The sequence below is a fragment of the Populus euphratica genome, unplaced genomic scaffold (genome assembly GCF_000495115.2).
Source record: "Populus euphratica unplaced genomic scaffold, PopEup_1.0 scaffold10.1, whole genome shotgun sequence".
Lineage (NCBI taxonomy): Eukaryota > Viridiplantae > Streptophyta > Magnoliopsida > Malpighiales > Salicaceae > Populus > Populus euphratica.
In genome coordinates this window covers 816,422-837,305 of record NW_011499856.1, presented here as the reverse complement: position 1 = coordinate 837,305, position 20,884 = coordinate 816,422, and the positions used below count along the sequence as shown (strand labels likewise).

Genomic DNA, 20,884 nt, shown 5'->3' with positions numbered 1-20,884 from the left:
TGTACTTATTTATGCGTGTATTTTTTTAATAGATGTCATGTTGTGCTTTATTCATATATATAAAAATGTAGATCATAATATGTGAATTTTTTTTAAATTTAATTTGATTTTTGTTTTCTTGACTAATTTAAGATCACTGTTATCCCGAATTGCTAGTTAATTAAGTTAACCAAGATTTATTCATATTATTATTATTTGAATATTTTTTTATGTTAAAAAACTTAATCTATTCCACACAATATAGCATAAACAAAAGATATTGTCTATTGTAATGCAATATAATGTAATAGTTTGCTTGAAATAAAAAATCATCATCACCTCTGCATAAAGTTTTATGGATGAAACTCTTACATAAAATTGATTAATCTCACTTGCGCAATAAATCTAGATCAATCTTAGTTAACAAGCCCTTTTGAGTTTGTATAAAAGTATAATAAATATTATATTTTTATAAATATATTAAAATAATATTTTATTATTATTTTTAAAAATTTATTTTTAACAATAACATGTAAAAACAATCCAAAAATACTAAAAAATAATAATTTTTTTTAAAAAATTAACAAGTGCGTGCCTCTTTTACTGCAATGCCAATTACGCACTTAATGTGCAATACTATTTCTTATAAAATTTTATTTCATGCACGCGGCTTCCATTATTGTAAAGAAGGTTTGTTTGAATCCCATTACTCAACTCAGAGATCAACATGTTCTTAAAATATTTTATAGGTCCTGCCATTAGGAAAAAAGAACAATAGAAAGATAAGATGATTTCAGTTTTTGGTGATTTAGTAACTAATAATACGCTCACAAGCTTGAAGAACCAGAATATCATGAGCGTGTATCTTTTTCAAAACTCAAATGACACTGAATACATGAAACTTGCAATAAATGTTGAGATTGATAAAATTGTGTGCGAGTGTGCGTGTAAGATAGCAATTGCAGCTTTCGAAACTACAACATTTCCTCGACGCATCTTCTTCAAAAGAGTTTCTCAAGGCATTAAAGATGAAATATCTACAAAATTTATAGTGTGAACTGTTGATGCAAAGACTAGGACGAGAATTATACCCATCTTTCAGTCTCATTCTATGCGGTCAGGTATATAAAAATTGTGAAACAATAGAAAATTAATTAGAGCATGGTCGAGCTAATGACCGCCTTGAATCTCGAAGGTACCATTAACTCGGGCATGCAAAAGGAACTTATCGGTGTCTGTCTGGTATATCATGCTAGTTTGATGAGAGTGGAACGTGGAGAGATTAAACAGAGAAGAAGCAGAATTGCAAGAGGATCCTCTAAGAATTCACTCCACATCTTTTATGCTGGCCATCCTACTCAACTCCACCTGTTGATCGTCTATCCTGGTTAGAACTCGTGAAACTTCTATAGACATGGTGTCTTCCCTGGCAAGGCACCTTTGCTTTATCTTCAGTATAGCCTGTGAAACTTCTCCTATCGAGGGTCGCTTCCTTTGGAATTTTTGCAAGCATTTGTGGGCAACGGTAGCTAGGTCCCTCACTTCTTCAATGTTGCATTCTCCAACCAGCCTCTTGTCTAGTATTTCATCAACACCATCTGGGCTCATACCAGCCTTCCGAGAGGGGGAAAAAAAGACATTTTGGGGTTCAGATAATTTTAAATTATTAAAAGAAGAAATCTGCTAGTTAGAAGAGAGCGCAGGACTTACAAGATTAACATATTCCATTAGGTTTTGATGTGGGTGGATGGCTGTAATAAGTTCAAAGATGATAATACCAAAACTGTAGATGTCACTCTTCATGGTGAACTTGTTTGTGGATATGTACACTGGATCTATGTAGCCATATGTGCCTTTCAAGCCAGAGTTGCGCTCATCAAAGACCTCTTCCTTTGAAAGTCCAAAATCAGCAACCTATACGTAAGGCACCAGCAGAGGTCAATCACAGAAATACACAACATGAAACTTTACCTGTGTTTTTACTAATTAATATTTCTAGCATTTATACTCCAGAAAATATCAATTAAACAGCAGTAAGCTAGCTGCAAAAGCTTTAATCTGAAGCTTTAATCAGCAGCATCTCAAATTTCAATTACCAAAGAGCTCCCCTTTGTATGCAGAGGTTCAAGTTTCAAATCCCGAGGTGGCAGTCATTTGATTTGTTGGTCTAGGGATAGATAGGCAATATTATAGTGCATTAAAATAAGTTAATGTTAGTATGATAGCTTGCTTACTTTAGCTCTCATTGAATGGTCCAGCAATATGTTTGCAGACTTCAAATCACGATGTATGACAGGTGGGACTGCCTGTGCCAGAATAATGGTCATATTAATGGAACAAGAAAATCCAGCATTCCACCAAGACAACAAAGAGATTCTGTATTCAACCTACCCCTTCATGAAGATATTCAATTCCATGTGAAATATCAAGAGCAATTTGAATTCTTTCTTCCCAACTCAAAAATTGTTCCTCATCATCTGGAACATGCCCGGCCGGAGTGTTCAGTATCAAGGAATTAAAAGAGAAAAGAAAAACATAATTTCATTTATTCACGAAAGAGGCAATATGGACCTAGTTTCAAATCTAGTTGGAAAATTACTATACACTCAACAATCAAATAAAGTTGCAAGAAACAAACATGATATCTAAAAAAATATCTTCGCGCACACTCTTCATGAACTTCATGCATCAATGTAAGCCTATATGTAGTATGCAGCAGATACCACAACCACCAAAAGCAGATAAATAATATCAGTGAACTGTTTTGCTATAAAATTGATTCTTTTTTATTGCTACAAAAGGAGACATAGTCTTGGGGAAGAGGGAATGGGGATTTGAACCAGTATGTTACCCCACCACTAGAGCCAAGGGTGAATTGCAGATTTTGGTTGTCTTTACTTCAGACAAGAAAAGGCAAACAACCATATTTGACTGGATGGAATTAACCATACAAGTCCAAAAGCAAAACATTAATGCTGACAAACAGGCAAACATAGATGATCCGCATCCACATGTAGCAAACATTAATGCATTGTTCAAAAGTCATTTAGGAACTCTGGCATCATAAAATCCCATTTCCTCATCAGTAGTCACCCTTTTGTAGAAAAAGTAGAGTCTAAAAATTATTAGCTAGTGAACCACCAACATTTGCACAGGTTAGAGAGAATTGTAAGATTGCTACCACTCAAAATAGCACAACCAGAAAAAAGGATAGCAGCCCTATACCATAATGTTCAATGCAGTTTCTATATCTGCTCTTTTCATAATAGATGGTTACATACCAACAGATAGCTCATCACAAAATATAAAGAATAAAATAAGTGGAGGCCTTTTAGCTTACTATAAAGGTGGTTTGCTAAGCTCCCATTACTCATGAACTCATAGATCAACATGTGGTTTCCTTTATCTATGCAATACCCTAACAAATTCACAAGATTCCGGTGGTGCAGCCTTCCTAATAGAGATACCTGCAAAATGACCAGGCTAAAAAATGACTACTCGATATGCTTTCTATGAACTTCAGAGCATTAAATGCAAGAAATTTTGCAAAGATTTGAAGATATAAAAGCAAAAGTTGTAACAAATGGGTAGCGATGAAAGCTCCATAAGGCTGCCTTTATGTTTTAGTTCCTCATTTTTCCCAGAAATTTGCAGAGTATCTTTTGGAAGCAGCAATCTTTCTTTGGATTAGTGTAATTGATTTTTGAACATCACTGAGTTCAGTAACATTTATGAATAAATAGTCAAACAGACCTTGGTTCCCCAGAATGTTCCCCTATGATGATTGATATTCTTTTACTATTTTTGAGGGTTTTTCCTGGTTATATTAAAAAAAAATGCAAGCAACTACTAGAAAAGATGAAATATCATTGGTGCATTGTAGATCCTTATTATCTTAGACAGTTTCTTCAAAATTTATAAATTGTATTATAGTATTTAGAAGAAAAAAAGGGGGGGCTCAGTATAATCAAATTTGTCAGTTTAGAATGAGAAAGCTGTCCTAATCATGCCACAGAAGTATCTCTTGCAGCGATTCTATGTTCTGCATGTACTCGAGTATAAGTGCTGCAATGTAGTACCTCTGTTTGGAACTCTTTCTCCCCCTGCTTTGAGTTAGATGCAAGCACCTTTACAGCTAATATTTCTCCAGTAGGCATAACTGCTTTGTATACAGGACCAAATGAACCTTGTCCCAAAACTGTTGTGAAATTTTGAGTAGCTTTCTGAACATCCCTGAAAAAAATAAAACCAATAAATTAAGACATCAACTTAAGCCTTACAAATTGGATGATGGATTTCTGAAGCCTACATGTAATGTCTATTTAGGTTTACTATAACAAAGTTGAATGGGGTACTTTACCCCAGACCCAAAATCAAATCCACATGTAATGTAATATCTTGATTAAGGGAATTTGAATAGAAAAGAAACGAATTTGAAAGAATCTACCAAGAAAAGACTATTGTGTAGGATCAATATCTTCTCAATAGGTGCATCTTTCAATAGAGTAAGAGGGGTGGATTCTTTTTCTTTATCAAGAAATATGTTTCAAAATAAACTTTTATATGGTCAATGAAGTATTCAGGAAAAAAAAAAAAGGTGTTGGTACACATATCATAAGTTGATTTGTAATGCAGCGCAATAACAAAACTTCGCTTCCCTTTTAGAGATTTACGTACTTGTAAGAATATCTAAGTATGCCCGATGCAGAAGCAAACCGATCTTTACTGTGATGATTCCACCAAGAAGAAACCTGAGAGCTCTTCTGAGGGTGTTCTGTCCCCTGGATGGTGATGGAATTTGCAAGAGAGGCACTAAAGTCATTACTTGTACCCAAGCCATTCATGCGTATTGGAAGAGTTGGAAGGCTACGATCGTTTGAACACCGTCGGAGATAAGCACACTTCTTGTACCACCTTATGCCGAAAAATACAAGTGAAGCTATCAAGATACCAAGGGCCAAACCAACGGAGATTCCAATAACAACCAAATCACCTTTATCAACCATTCTCTGGTCTCTTTTGAAATTCAGACAATGAATACATCTTGAGTTGAGAAGTCCAGCAGGCTCACTGCCATAAACAAACAAAAGTATCAGGTAAAATGAGAGAATTTTCCCCAGGAAAGTAGTAGTCATGCCAGAAAGGACACAGTTCACCAACAATATAAAAAGTAATAATTATGATTTCGCTCTATGCCTTTCTCATGCTTGCTAGTATTACGGTTGGAAATGCATGATTTTAGGCACTGAATTTAAGGTGCTGCTTCAGAACATTTTATCGTATAAAAGCATTTGTTTTCCAAGTATGAAAAGGTAACGATGGCTAAGCAAGATAAACCTAAGAATACGCATGCTTACACAATGAACCAGAGGAAAAAACAAAGTCCAAAAGGAAAATATACAGTTTGACATTTGAAACAAAAATTTCAGAAGTTATCAATTAACAGGATGGGCATCAAAGAGAGAATTGAAAAGGTTGGAAAAACAAGGAAGATGACCAGACAAAACTCTGCTGCTTTTCAAAAAAGTAGTTTTCAACTAGGTTTCAAGGATTTGTACATCTAGCTTTTCCTATTCATCTGGTTGGTGTGCGATTTAGCAAAAACTCAACAATACGAATCCGTTGCCTTCATCATTCAAATGCATTAAATAAGAGCAACAACACATTTGATAATTACAACTTATAACAAAATAGAAGGCATCCATTACTGCCAAATTTCAGTAAACTGTGTACCCTTGCATCAGTCAAGATAAAGCCACAAAATATGCACAAGAACCAATTTAGGAAATAAAAGCAATCAAGAAACCTCACCAATGCACTGCCTATCTTTAATTTATATACTCGGTGTCTGCTCATAGACTAACTACAGTTCCGTGTATCTCATAGAACCTTATATTAAGTTCAGACTCAAAGCTAGCAAATCCCAACATGGATCACTCGTATATACTGATGAAACAAGTCATGAAAATATCCAATACCCACAAAACCTCATGTTTTTCTACCGCTAAAACTTCTTCATGAAAACTATAAAATGGGTTCTCTCTAAAGCTTCACCCCAGGAGTCAAAATCCATCAAAAACACTAAAAAGGCAGCAAGAAGTCGATGATCGAAACCACCCCAGGAAAACAAAATCAAGAACCTTAATAAAATCAAAGTACCTCAACATACCTTACAAAACAGCTGATCACTGTCTGTGCAAAACAACACACATGTTTGATAACTTTGTTCTCTATTTTTCAATGAAATGTCAAGAGCACAGGCCATAAAACTATGACCTGGTTAGAGATAGCAAATGTAATGACTGAAGACCAAGGACAGCTGAAGATGAAGTGTCCTAAAAGGTGGCTTGAATTGGAAATTAAAATAAAACAAGGCCAGTTAAAATTTGGTTAGTGTATAAGTGTGGGGCTGTTGGTTTAGGTCCAAAAGGCAAAAGGAATAAAGAGAGGAGTAAATCATTCTGTAGTTCTTAGTTTTCAACAGTATTATAATATAGTCCTTTATGTTTGAAAATTTATAACTCAATCCCTTTACTATGACCCTTGTTTTATCAAAACACATGCTATATTTGTTTATGACACAGGCGCCATTTGGAATTGTGCTCTGAACAGTATTTAATGAAATTTTAAAATTTATTTTGTTTAAAATTATTTTTTTATGTTTTAAAATTTTTTTGATATGGTAATATCAAGAATAATTTTTTTTAAAATATTATTTTGATATATTTACGAGTTTACCACATTTCTAAATACCCCGTATAAATAAAAGCAAATGATAAAAAGTTTGTTTTAAGTTAGACTCTTTAAAGACCAATGATATCATAACTAAATGAGACACTTAAATATATGTATATTTTACTTGTCAAAAAAAATTATCACAACTTTTTATATTGAAAAAACTAGAAAACTCTAATAGTACTAAATAGAAAAAATAAACTATAAAAATATAATAATATAGGATAAGAAAATAGTCAATTAACCAAAAAAATATTTATTTTTATAAAAAAGTTATTAAATTAGTTTTTTTATGTTGCAAATAACTTGCTATAGAATTTAAATCTCATTTAGAAATTTTTATCTACAACGAATATTTTTTTTGTGTATAAATTACCTCGCAATGAGATGGATGATTTTTTCTTAATAAAAAACATCTCTATCTTTATTATTTTCTAGATAAGTATTGTATAATTTATAATTTTTTTATATGATTATTTAATAACACATAATAATTAACTACAGAGTTCTTATACACATCCTTTGGACCTCCAACCAAATCATCTAAAATATTTATATTAAAGTGAAAAATAAGAGTGTTTGTTACAATTCAAGAACCCTAAAAGATCAATAACACCATAACTATAAAAAGACATCCAAAATATTTTATCTTTATGAATCCATATTTTATCTTACTAAAAAATTATTACACCCTTTTATATAAAAAGAACAAAAAAATCCTAGTAATAATGAATATGAAAAATAAACTAGAAAAATATAATTATATAAAATAGAAAAACATAAAATTAACTATGTTTTAATTTTAATAAGGCAGGGTTCAAAGAGGGTAAAGGGATTAAGTTATAGGTTATAGCAAATATAAAGGACCATGTTGTAACTTAATAAAAATATAGATTAGTACAGAACAATAACTTACTCTAAAAAGGATACCGTGGAGGCCTTAGCCGTGGAGGCCTCCCCCAGCCGATGGCGGGTCTGATTGGCTGTGGCTCATAATGCTTAGGCCCCTCCGTCACTTTCCCAACTTTTTGTAATGTTTCATTCTTGTCCTTTGGCACCTCCTTTTATTCATCCTTATTCATAAATATTTACGGCTTAGTTTAACAAATCCACGACTATATAATATATATATATATATATATATATAATGTTATACTTTTCTTCTAATCATGCTCCAAGTTGTATAAATATATTTTATTTAGATTATTGAGAGTTGTTGGTGTCTCCTCTACTTTTGACTTTTGAGCCAATTGATTAAGAAAAATAGTTTGTTCTATCATTATCCTTTATATTGAGTTTTTTTTTTTTTGGTTAAGATCTCATCATTTGTAATGAATGGATTTAATACTATGGATCCGTCAATTCCAATAGGTCAATGGACTCGGTCGTTGTGTTACTGTTTATGAATAATCTACCGGGGTAGGAGAAAACATTTAGGAAATAGTAATTAAAATCTTTATTGTTATCTATGATTTTCTTTTTTTCAATTTAGGTTTTCTTTAGAATGGTGTTGAAGATCTCAGTTTGTTTTTTTAATTTAACGAATGGGTTGATTTGATTATAGCAATGTTTTATTTTATTGTTTTTATTTTGTGTGATGTAGAAGTAATTATTTTCGGTTTGATTTAGTTTTTATTAAAAAAATAACCAAACTAAATTTAAAAAAACTGAAAGTGGTTTAATCGACTGGTTTCAATTTGATTTTTTAGAACAAAAAATGGTTCAAATCAGTTTGACTTTATTTTTTTGGTTTGGCTAGGTTTTTTTTTTTTTTTCAGTTTGGCTTGGTTTTTTCATTTTAGGTTTGGTTTGATTTTTTCAATTTCAAGTTTATAAAATTAAATCGAACCGAACTAGTTAATTTTTTTTTAAAATTCTTATTGATTTAGTTGTTTTTTTTTAATTTTTTTAGTTTTTTTTTTCAGTTTACTTGGTTTAATTAATTATTATTTTTATTTTTATTTTTTTACTCACTCTTATCACATCATGCTGTGTTTGGATTAGAACTCGATACAAGTTGAGAAATATTTTCAACTCAATTAATCAATCCTAATGTCCCTCGGGCTAATCGAGTTCAGGCGAGGAAAACCACAGAAAACTCGGGTCACGTAAGAGTATGATAAAGCAAAAAATAAGTTACAGGCATTGGTAACATGGATTTCACCATGGAAAAATTACATTGCAAAAGTAAAAAGTATATATATGTATTTAATAAAATAAATCAAAAATTATATATATCAAAAAATAATAATAAGTTTGTTAAATCCAATCAAAGATTGAATCGGGATAAATATATGTATTACGTTATCAATAATAAATGTAAACTCTTTTTTCATGTTGTGGATAACTCTTTGAATATTTTTTTTATTTAATTATACAATAATAAATTTGTTTTTTTTACTAGAAAAGAAATAATGTAAACTCCATTTGAAACCAAAAACATATCTCTTTTTTTTTTGTATTGAATTCTTAATTCAATAAAAAACAAAAATAATTAGAATAAAAATAGGTCATTGGCACCATGATTGTCCTATTTGTTGTCAAAATATGATTAATTGATAACTTTTTTTTTCTTGTCAAATATGATTAATTGATAACCTTTTCTCTTGTTCACTGTTCTCAAACAAGATTTTTTTCTCTCTCTCAACCGGACTGAAAAATCAATAAAATTGAACTTAATTTTACCAAATCAACCATCAACCGTGCTTTGGATTTGTTTCTCAACATTGTGAGGATGCCATACCAAGCCGGCCAAAATAAATTCTCAAGCCCAACTTTAAATCAATTTAATATAAAAAAATCAAATGAAAAAAAAAACTTAAAAAAAATCAATTGAAAAAAAATCAACAAAATTGACTTTAGTCTTGCCAAATCGATCCCAACTCAAGTATCATATTTGTTTTCCAACATCAACAAAACCCCGTAACAAGCTAACTAAAGTAAATAAACCAAGCCCAACTCTAAATTAACTTATATTAAAATCATATTAAAAAAATTAAGTGACAGAAAAATACAACTAACAAAAAAATATAAAGTGATTCACTGTTTATATAAACAATGTTTCCACCTAAAATTTTGTAATTGTATTTATAATTATTTTTTTGTTTTAAAACATAAAGGGGTAAAAAGATATAGTACGAGAATTTTACATATCTTTTTTTTCAGTCTTATAAGTAAAGGTTTGGTTGTTTACAAAATACTTCAATAAATATTTTAATTTTGACAATTTTACTCCAACAATTTAAGAAAAAAATAAAAATATTAGAAAATAATATAAATTATATCTCGAGACTTCATGTAACAGCTTAAGTTTTTGGGTTGAAATAATTCTTTAACATGGTATCAGAATGTTGATAACCAACTAGTCTACAGTTTGAATCTCACTGAAGTTTGAATCTCACAATCCCTATTTATTTGATAAAAATTAAGTATTAGATAATTTGACCTCACTTAATAATTTAAACTTTGGGATTGAGATTGGATTAACTGTTACAGTATATTTGTGAGTTTAATAATAACTATTTTTTAAAATATTTTTTTGTTTGAAAATATATTAAAATAATTTATTTTTATATTTTTAAAAAAATATTTTTAATATAAATAAATCAAAACAATAAAAAAAATTATAAAAAAAAATTAAAATTTTTCTGAAACGCTGGAACACAGTTCAAAGTTTCTCCTTTGATTAGTTTGTGCTGGAACCAAATGCACGTTTTGGACTCTTTCTAATCTTATGTTTTCAATCACTATAGTATTAGTGGTCAAAGCCGGCGAAGCATCGACGAAAACCACTAATTAGTTTATCATGGCCCATTTGTGAAGCTTACAATTTCATGATCTTTGCCCCATTCTTGTTCAGGAACCAACTTGTGGTAAACAAGGCATTCGTCTTATTCATGTCGAGTGAATTTTAAACCCACTTGGCAAATCAAGTGGGCTATTTTATATATTACTACTTCTCAGGAGACTGAGCACGAAGAAGAGCAATAAAAACAGAAAATGGCATCTTTGGTAGGTGTGAGATATAAATAAATGCTTTTATATCTTATTTTTGTACGAAAGTTCTGTGGAAATCGGCTACCAGACCGATTCCTGCTCGCCGCCCGGCAACATCATGATGTTCGTAATGCTTATGCGAGGAATCTTATCACAGGCAGGTGTATAGTTATTTGAGAATTCTGGACCTGCAATTTGCTTCCTTGTTCCTCACAGACAATGGTTCAGTGGAAAACACTGGCTCTGAGTAAAACGCCTTGCATGGTGCCAGCTTAAAGTTTGGCGTGTTCTATCAGATAGCAGCTAGCCTGGTGGACTTGTGGAGATTCACTAGGGACTGCATTTCCCACGCATCTCACCACAAGCATAGTAAACATCGAATTTGAACACCATTGTTGAAAAGGGGTATGTTGTTTCAAGGTTTTGAACAACAGACTTGAATGTCTGTTTCAAATGTTAATATCTTAAAGCTTCTACCAGCTTATTAGGTGAAGGAACATGAGCTGAATTAATATGTCTAGACTGCTATGGTGTCAGTAAGTTTATCTTTCTGAGCTACTTGACTGAATGAATAGAACACACAAATTAATGTTTTAAAACATGGAAACGAACACATACATAAAGCATATGGAAGCATCTTAATGTCTGTAGATCTGTATGCAAATCTGGGGACCATGAAGGATGGATTTGGACTGTTTCATGGGCCTAATTTCGAAGAAAGTTATCATTTCTTGGTCTTGGTTTAATCATGGGGTGTGCATATAGAATTAAACTCGAAAGCTTATTCACTATCTAGAGATTTGGCTACATTTTCTCTTGAAGCAGATGGTATTCATAAATTTGTTCCAAATTGACTTCTGATGTGCCAACAAAAAAAGAAAAGAAAAAGCTGAAAGGCTTCATCCCGCTCGCTTGGACTCAGCCTAGGCATGCACAAATCACTATTAAGTCTCCATGAACATTATCTTGAGATACTGTAACTAATTATTTCTGAGGATAAAATTTACATGAATTAATAGCAAAAAAAGAAAAATTTGCAAGGTTTGTTTTTAATCTTTTGTCAGTGAAGCCTTCCAAACATCTTGTCTGAAAGGTTTGGGAGCAAATGATGTGCGAAACAAATAAAAATAATAGAAGCCAAAAGACTTGATGCAATTTTCCTGGGTCAACCTTGGTGAGCTGGGCTATCTCAAGGTAGCAACCTAGCTATGGAAAACCTGAACTTTTTTTGTCCTTTTTTATGCATATTTTTTACACCTATTTTCTCCTACTATTTTTTTTTTAAATTTTATTATACAAATATTTTTTAATTTTTCTATACATAATTCCATAAATTCTTTTCTCTTTTCCCACACAATTTTATAAATTATACTTGTTTTCATGCCAAAATATTTATCAAGAAAAAAAATACAATAAAACAGGTTCTATTTTCCAAACTAATTAAAGCTCGTCATCATATATATTTTATTGTCTTTAATTTAATTTTTAAAAGTACAGAATCATTTGTCTTGCTTGCTAGAACTATCATCTTGAAAAATATAAGCTATTGAAATTTTTTATAAGAATCAATTTTTTAATCAATTTTTAGAAGTAAGGGAATCTTAAAAACTACTAGAAAAAAAGAAGAAAATGTTTTTTTTTTATAATTATTATTTATTTATTTTTAAATCAACTAACATTTAAGATTAATTTAAGCATTAAAAAATCCTCATTTAAAAAAAAAAGAACTTGTTTGACAAGCTCAACAAAAACCAAGAGTTCATCATCTAGAAAAACTCATTTCTGTGTGAGGTTTTCTACGACTTTATCAGCTTCCAATTTTGATATTTTCCTAAAAGTAAAGCGGAGGAAGGCATAGAGGTGGATTTCCTCCGTCCATGATCCAATAGAGATTTGATAGAGATTAAAGGAAGTTCATCGTTTCAACTTTTTTTTTTTTTTTTCAACGGGAGAGCAATTTTGGGAATTAGAATTACAAGGAGGGTGTAATTTTTTTAAATAAATGGGCAAGGCTAGCCCATCATGAGCAGCCTACTTCGAAGCCCAAATCCAACATTTCCTCAAACTTAGGGAAGCTGTCTGGCACTGGAATTGATTATGAGATTGTTTGGGAAGATGGTTTAATTTATATTTTTTAAAAATTTAATTTTTTATTAAAATTTAATATGATATATATATTTTGGATTATTTTGATATATTGATATTAAAAATAATTTTTAAAAAATAAAAAAAATTATTGATATGTATTTAAATATAAAAAGTTATTACCATTACTATACTGTCAAACATACTCTCAGAGTAAAAAATTAAAATCTTTCAACCTTAATATAAAATAATAACAAAAATGATTGTTAGATTATTATTTTTTAAGTTTATTTAAAATTTATTTAATAATGTGATTGTGGTTATTTTTTAAAATGTTTTTCGTGCTAAAATATATTAAAATAATATTTTTTAATTTTTAAAAATTATTTTTAAAATTAACTATCAAAATATATAAAAATATTAGTTTTTAATAAAAAATTTAATTTTTAAAAAAATACAGTATAAACAGTCAAATCCAAACTCCTTTCCTGACCCTGAAAGTTTAGGTAACAAAACTATGGCACAAGGCATTCTCTATTAGGGGAGAGATTTTTAATTAGTTCAGCTAACAAAACCAGGCACAAGGCTGACATTTTTTTTCCAGTTTTTCTTTGAAACCAAAGGAAAGCTATTAAAACTGGGTTGATCTAGCATTAGCATAAGACTCGAGTAATGGTTAGATAGATTAACTCAAATAAATTTAAAATAATATCTTATAAAGTTTTTTTAAAAAGGTTAAAAATATTGTTTTGAAGACTAAGAAAAAAATTAAACAAATTATGAACAATTTTCGAGGTAATCTATCAAGTCTACCAAGCTGGCTTTCTAAAACCACCGCGAGTGGATTAGCCAAACCAAGGTTTAACAAGGATGACCCATTTCCATGGATTTCCATACAGTTTGACATGAAAGTTTCTTATTCAGTTTTTTTTTTTTTTTCAAGGAAAGGATTAAATTATCACGTTGTACCTTTTTTTAATTTAGATAGGAAAGCCTTCACCATGTTCATGATTTTAAGCTTGAAAGGAATCATTGTACTTTCTTTTCTTATTCAACAAATGCAATTTTTAAGCACTTTTAACAATTTGTTTTCTCTGATAAACTTCAATGAGGCCCTTGAAATAATGAATCATTGCCCACTTTCGGCACTGGCTGGTGTGGTTCGAAAGCTATGTCTGAAGTGCCTGAATACTCATTCAGGCACTGTTATTAGTGGAACTTGAGGGCTCTTAAGTACCCGTCCAAGGATGACCAAGACAGATTCATTGTGAATGGTGATTTCTTGGATCATCCACAAAGATTAAGAAATTCCTGGGATCGGTAAATAGTTACTGTCTTGGATCATCCACCACCTCTATTGCCTCTCCAAATAAGATATTTTTCTGTTTTCTTGTCACCTCTCTCTGTCTCTCAGCCCTATTACGTGCTTTAAAGAGCCTTCTTGGGATCTCGGATCATGACTTGAATACAAAATGAAAAGTCTTCTGATCTTTTGAGTACATATGTGGTAATCATTTTACAATCATATATCATGTGTCTAATCCCTTTGAGTACAATCCTTTTAACAAGTTGAACATGGCAGATGGAGGAAGCTTACTCTACTCATACTTTATATATTTCGTAGAAGTTCTCTTGCAAAATCTCTAGCTGGATGAAGATATTGGAAACAATGTCCAAGGAATATCAATTATTTGTTCAGTTTCTTTAAGATACGGCAACCAAGGCATCAAAATGATTATAATTGATGCCATCGAAATGTGTTAACAATATAATTAATCGTCATAAATGCTGCTCATATCTGCAGGCACATGACTAGTTTTATTACATGCGTCTCTCGGACTCTCCAAAAAACAAAGAGAGAGAGAAACCTAAAATCTTTTTCGGGCATGTAAGAATCCCACAAGGAAATCTGGTAGCATGAAGGGATTCATTTTCAGTTGCCTAATTTTGAATGGTTTAGCAAGAGATGCACTTTTTTCATGTGGCTAGCACCATGCAAGAGACATGATTAAGTAGTTGGCATGCATCCCATGTTCAACATATGGAACCATGCATGTAGGCAGAGAGAGAGAGGTGAAGTGTCATTATGCACCAAACTAGATGATCAAAGTTTTATGAGAAGGGAAAAGAAGAACGTGACTTTATTGCATATTTGATGCTGAAAAAATTGTGACAGGGGATATGAGGGAACTGAGGATGGACTATACATCCCAGAAACTCCCCCACAGGAAATTTTGTACTAACCCCTCTATAATCCAGCTAACTGGACATTAGCCCTCCAATGGCACAATTTTCCCCTCTATATACAATCTGGTCATTCAAAAATGAACCATTATAAATATTTTAGTGAGACGCTGAAGAAACTCATGGATGAAGTCCCTGGTTCTCCTTGAATCCAACTTGATGCAAGCCTCAGCATACAAGTCTGCAATCTCCATGGAATATAAATTAGGGCATCTCCTTTGATGGATATGCACTAGCACCAGGTATTATTAAGGATGACCATCTCATTGGCATGACTAGGTTCATGAACTTCTCAATGGTTCATCTAACAGTTGCAAACACTCTTGTGGATTGGCATAGAAATAATCTTCTTCCTTTGGTTTATCTGGTATAACAACTCGCGTCTTTGGACTACCCATCCGATCAGCATGAGCTTCCTTCACAGTAGAGGAGAATTCATCCCAGCTCAATGAGCCTTTGTTGTATTGATCAATTAAACCAACCAGAAGCTTTCTGTCCAATGAAATAGTCTTCTTGAATCCTAAGAATCTGAAAGTCATCAAAAGACAACGGAAATTAACCATCTTCAATTGATGTTTTCTTTCTTTCTTTCATTTTTCTTTTGGAACTCTAGACACTACAAGGTAAATTAAATCTATCAACTACAAACTCCAGATTATTTAACACCAATAAGTCCTCCTTTAGTTACAGCTAGCAATCCTCTATTTTTCAGATTAAACCTGAATTAGTGGCAAGGACTTTTATGCTGTACGTGGTATAATGGTTACAACAGATGTCCATTTAGGACATTTTTAGTTCATTCTTTATAGCTAAGCTCTCAGTTCAGTTGAGAATGTGTATTAGACATAGCAGCAATGAATTACCTGCGATGACCTTCAACAACTTTAGCCATATTGCCATTATATGTAGGAACAAATATGTCACTCTCCAAGGACACCAGATAATCTAGTGCCGCCATTTGAGATGAATGATTCTGGAAAAACTTCAAATCTGATGGTCCCAACAGAGTTTCTTTCCTGACCTGTTTCAGGTTAAAAAGGTGGATTAAGGCATTCATTCATATAGATGTTACAAGAATTTGGTGCTTCCTTCTACTAACCAAATTAGGAAAAGCGGATGCCAAAGCCTTCATCCTTCTTTTTCCACCATATATTTCGCCAGCAGCAATATAAATTTGAACATTACGGTCAATTCCAAGTGCACTTAACACAAGGGCAGTTTCCTCAGGTGTCAAAGGACACAAACCTTCTTTCCTTTTCATTTCAGAACTAATATCTTTTTCCTTCCACCAGGGATAAGCATATCTGACCAAGTGAAGTTTGTGAAAGTTAGTTGTGTTTGAAATTAACAACATATTAAGAAAATAATAAAGAGAACAGTACCTCATTCTTGTCAGTTGTTCTGTTTCCTCATCATTGCAACCGTGAGTGCAGCCAGAGAAAGCCAACATGTCCATTTCATATCTGAGATGAAGCACCAGGAAAGGGCCTCTCTCCCTCAATATCCTAACAACCCTTCTACCCAGTTCTTCTATCTGTGATGTAAACTTCAAAGCATTAAAATTTACACGGCAGCGCAACTTTTGAATCTCAATAGGAAGTCCATTATTTGCAAGACGAGCATCTGTCTTGTTCAAATGTACAACTTTGTACTTTTGCAGCAGAGGAAGAATCTGTTGGCAACAACATTCTAAAATTAGTCGCACTGGTCCAAATACATAGCAAAATGAAAAGGAAAATGAAAAGGCTAATAATGCTCGCTTTAGAATTCTAGTGAACTAACCTGATGGGTGTAGTAAGAGATGTTTGACCAGCTAACTGGAGGTAATGAGTAGAACAATCCCAATTTTACTCGTGTTTTAAGCCTAGGCGGTAGCTCTTTCAATATACGAACTTCATCCCTCAAGGAAGTGATGAAATGATCAACATCAAATATGTCTTGAAACTCACTGCCTCACAGTGAAATCAATCGATTGATCAGATAGATTACAAACATTTCTGAATTGAATTTGGCAGATATTTCAAAGAAAGAAAAAATCTAGTGTTTTTCAAGACTTTATACTAGCAAACATTACCTTGGGTCATTCCAAAATGAGGATTTATCCAACTCTGGGACAACAAGAGTAACATTTAGATATCTTGCAATAGCGACCATGTCACATATCTGCATAGCATGTTCAGAAGTGTCAACAACGCAAATGGTTATAGCAGCAAATTATAGAGACCATTCAGAATCAAAGGCGATTTCAATATAGATAATTTATGATAAGTAGAAGTCAACTCACTGCTGCTCGCATTTGGTTGAGTCCTCCATTGCAGGAAACCATGAGATATCCATTATTCTTGTAGATTCCTGCAAAGCAACAATTACCAAATTTAGAAACTAGAAAAATAAATTTCAGAAGTTTAAAGGGAAACTAAAACAACAAAGTGAGAAATGATCTATAAGATGAACAAATTAAAAAACTTGATTTTAGTTACAGGCAAATCAACAATGGTGCAGAAACATTAATTATAGTCATGATCAGGAAATCAATCCATGTCAGAAGAACAAACGTATAAGCAGAATGAAAGTGCAATAACTCAATAAAGCAATTTTATCCGATGAATAGTTAGTACAAACGATGAAAATAAGGGAATATATAAAGCAAAGCACCTGACACCTCTACCTTAGTGAATATCAACAACTTTGTAAAACTGTGTCATTTCTCAACAATAATTAAGCTGAGAATGATGAAATTATGAACTTACTCTTCGGAGGCAGAACAACTTTGGCAGGAACAGAAGTTAGCTCAACATCTTGATTACTAAAACAAGAGGGCCAACTCTTTATCAATCTCGGCCCCCAAATCTCTCCCAAGGCCAGTAAATGGACCACGCAAGTCCATAACAAGACAGTTGTGATTGCCCTTATCATCCACAGCTTCATTGAAGACCTTGAAACCACAGAAGTTTTCAACTTATCAACCTTTCCACCACCGAAAAACTTCACTTTCATCTCCCATTCCTCAACAGAGTCCTCTGTCTTCCACATTTTTAACATTTCTTTCCCTCCAATATCACCAAACCCACTTTAACAACTCCCTCAATACGAGTCAAATTAAAGATTTAACAAAATAGATGCTCTCTCTTCCCCTCTCTCTCTCCTTACTTGATCTTTTGTATTTAAATGTATTGTCGGATATTGCTCGCTCTAAAGGAAACGGAGGGATTCTTTGAACTTGATTAAGATGATGAAAACAAAAAACCTTGAAGGTCTAAAACCCTTCCTTGTTTCTATATATATAAAAAATCAATCAAAATAACCAAAGACACCAGCTTCATGTTCTTTCATTACTTTAATCTCCAGAAACACCGAACTCCGTCAGCTTACAGAGCTCCTAAGCAAATAACTACACTATCCAAAGAAATCCCACAAATGTATGCAAGGATTTGAACAAAAACTTGACAAATAAAAATCCCAGTTCGAGCTCAATATTGACAATCTCTCATAAAAAAGCTCGCTGATCCGGCAGTGAAATGTGGTGAAAATGTGGGTTTTGAAGATTGAATGATTTGGAGAAAGAGAGAGAGAATTCTTGTTATTATTTCCCGACGAGATTCCCGGCGATTTGCCAGAGAAACTTGTCGGAGAATATGTGCGTGCGTGTGTGTGAGAGAGAGAGAGAGATAGAGGCAATGGTGTAATGGGAAATGGAAAGAGAGGAGAGAGCCGGTAATTAAGGAGGAGAGGTGAGTGTTGAGGTTTTTAACTGCTCTGATCTACTGTTATGTTAATGTTGAAACCGTATCCATTAGGATTTTCTTTTACTTCATCATTCAATTTGTCTTTGTCTGTCAGAATAAGTTATGACTCTCTTTTCTTACAAAATGAACAAAACATTTGGTAAGGATTACCAATTATACCTTCTAAAACAAAAACACAACAAAACTGTTATTAAACACGATGAGGTTTAGGTTTCTCTGAACTACCTTTCTCGTCACATCAAAACTTGTTGATTTAAAAAAATTAATTTGAAATGAATAGCATTTAGACTATGATAAATGCAAAATGTAGGTTAAAAACCTTATGAATTTTTTAAATTATGGATATAATGAATATAAATTCCTCACTACATGTAGTTTCCGTATGAATGATGAGCTGGAACTCAGAATTCCCAAGTTTTTTTTTTTAATTTTATTTTGCAAGATAAATTTATTAACACGAATAGTTCTCTCTCTCTTTTTCACAGACCGAGACGATGAACTCACCGTGAATGGTACACGTGCCAACTGACCACATATAGAATCACTGTGCTTTCCACGGACATTTCCTTAACAGGAAGGGGGGACAGAATTACAGTACAGTTTTTTATTCTTGGTAATTAAACAACTAAAACGGGGGTAAATTAGGAAGGTGAAAGCTGAAGAAAGTAAGTGGCTTGGGGAGGATGGGCCCACCAAAAGAGAAGATGATTTTCATTAAGGTTGGAAGCATTGGACAACACGTCAGCAAATTATTGGGTTATGCTGTAGCTTTTGTAATGGCTGACCATGAAGGATGGAGGTGCGCTGCTATCTTGGGATTGGGTTTGACATTACATAAAAATAAATTAGATTTAATTTAGGAAAAATTTGAAGTGCTGTATTTATTAGTGCTGTATTTTTGTCAAAAAAAAAAGTGTTTAAGTTTATAGTTGTTTTTTAAAATAAATTTTTTAAAAAATATATAAAAAATTAATTTTAATTATAAAATTAAAATTTTATAAAATATAATTTTAAAAAACACCTAGAAAAATCAATGAGAAAATGATAGTGTTATTATGATTGGAAAATATTTTTTAAAAATCTTGAATTTTTTTAATATTTTTACTTAATATGTTTTTGATATTTTTATATTATTTTGATATATTAATGTTAAAAATAATTTTTAAAAATTTAAAAAATATTATTTTAATATATTTTAAAATAAAAAATATTTTAAAAAATAACTGAGAAACACCCTCTAAATTTGTCTCTATCTACCGACTAAATTTCCTTTTCTTTTAGATGACTAAATACCAAGTAGGTCCTTTTCTTCTAGCTACATGAAGTACAAGAGTTTTTATAATACCAGCGGAGTAACTATTTATACATACTTCTGACAAAGAGATTGATAAAATAAAAATGAATATATTTTCTACTTATATAAAAATATTCGTATCATTTTTAATGAATTTCATATTTAATTTAAATATTTATACTTACTCATTGAGCATTATAAAATCTTATTAATGATGAATGGAAAATACAACTAAGATAATTGATGAATTTTACTAATTGTTGATAGTGGCAGAACAAATCCAAATCTAAGAATCCAAGAGTACTCTAGGAAAATATATAGTGATGCATTTATTTCTTTTAATTTAATGATTGGTTTGGGTATTAAGTAATAATTCTTTTATTTTTTTATTTTAAAAAAATTCAATTCCTAACAAATATTATATTTTTTTTCTTACACGTGTGTGGGCATGCGAGCAGGGGAGAAACACAGAGGCCTTGGTCCTACTGTAATAACAGTGGGTAGTGTCCCTCCTACCAAAGAAGAAAACTGTGGTGCAGCATCATTATTATGAAATAAATGTAGATCCCAAAAACAGAAGAGATGGTCCTAATCCCATGTTAATTGATGTCTGCAGGTGGAATTATAAATTGTGATAGAAAATACAAAATGCTGTCCACTTTACCTTACAATTGCTACAAATGCCTGGGATTCTTCTTGTGGAGAGGCTCATCTCCAGCAAGGATCTTTCAGTAGATTGAAAATTAAGCTGTTTAATTAGCTAACTAGTTTATTCATTAATTGATATATATATATATATATATAC

At 32.0% G+C, this 20,884-nt stretch overlaps 2 protein-coding genes across 3 annotated transcripts; both read right to left on the bottom strand.

The window, feature by feature from the left end:
* Positions 1-945: 945 nt before the first annotated feature.
* Positions 946-6,352, bottom strand: LOC105123279 (probable leucine-rich repeat receptor-like serine/threonine-protein kinase At5g15730). 2 transcript variants are annotated; one of them, XM_011022794.1, is made up of 8 exons: positions 6,149-6,352; positions 4,657-5,049; positions 4,059-4,212; positions 3,320-3,446; positions 2,371-2,456; positions 2,214-2,285; positions 1,690-1,893; positions 946-1,593 (listed from the first exon to the last, which is right to left on the bottom strand). In XM_011022794.1, the coding sequence occupies exons 2-8, from the start codon at positions 4,983-4,985 to the stop codon at positions 1,306-1,308; spliced, it is 1,260 nt and encodes a 419-aa protein (XP_011021096.1). In that variant the 5' UTR covers positions 4,986-5,049; positions 6,149-6,352; the 3' UTR covers positions 946-1,305. The 2 variants fall into 2 exon arrangements, with proteins under 2 accessions (XP_011021096.1, XP_011021097.1); XM_011022795.1 differs by lacking the exon at positions 6,149-6,352 and having other exon boundaries at positions 4,657-4,893; positions 4,973-5,051.
* Positions 6,353-14,910: 8,558 nt separating this feature from the next.
* On the bottom strand, positions 14,911-18,766 carry LOC105123278 (uncharacterized protein At1g04910). Its single transcript, XM_011022793.1, has 8 exons — positions 17,790-18,766; positions 17,324-17,391; positions 17,114-17,202; positions 16,822-16,987; positions 16,422-16,711; positions 16,139-16,343; positions 15,903-16,060; positions 14,911-15,567 (listed from the first exon to the last, which is right to left on the bottom strand). The coding sequence occupies exons 1-8, from the start codon at positions 18,079-18,081 to the stop codon at positions 15,321-15,323; spliced, it is 1,515 nt and encodes a 504-aa protein (XP_011021095.1). The 5' UTR covers positions 18,082-18,766; the 3' UTR covers positions 14,911-15,320.
* Positions 18,767-20,884: the final 2,118 nt, after the last annotated feature.

What these genes read in the sequence shown, in the direction of transcription:
- LOC105123278 (XM_011022793.1), bottom strand. Translation starts at nt 18,081, where the DNA reads ATGTTAAAAATGTGGAAGACAGAGGACTCTGTTGAGGAATGGGAGATG. An exon ending in AGTTGTTCTGCCTCCGAAGA is followed by an intron (nt 17,392 to 17,789) that starts GTAAGTTCATAA and finishes GTTGCTTTGCAG; the next exon opens with GAATCTACAAGAATAATGGA. An exon ending in GTTGTTGAAGGTCATCGCAG is followed by an intron (nt 15,568 to 15,902) that starts GTAATTCATTGC and finishes GATGACTTTCAG; the next exon opens with ATTCTTAGGATTCAAGAAGA.
- LOC105123279 (XM_011022794.1), bottom strand. Translation starts at nt 4,985, where the DNA reads ATGGTTGATAAAGGTGATTTGGTTGTTATTGGAATCTCCGTTGGTTTG. An exon ending in TTGAATATCTTCATGAAGGG is followed by an intron (nt 2,286 to 2,370) that starts GTAGGTTGAATA and finishes ATTCTGGCACAG; the next exon opens with GCAGTCCCACCTGTCATACA. An exon ending in ACCATTCAATGAGAGCTAAA is followed by an intron (nt 1,894 to 2,213) that starts GTAAGCAAGCTA and finishes CCTTACGTATAG; the next exon opens with GTTGCTGATTTTGGACTTTC.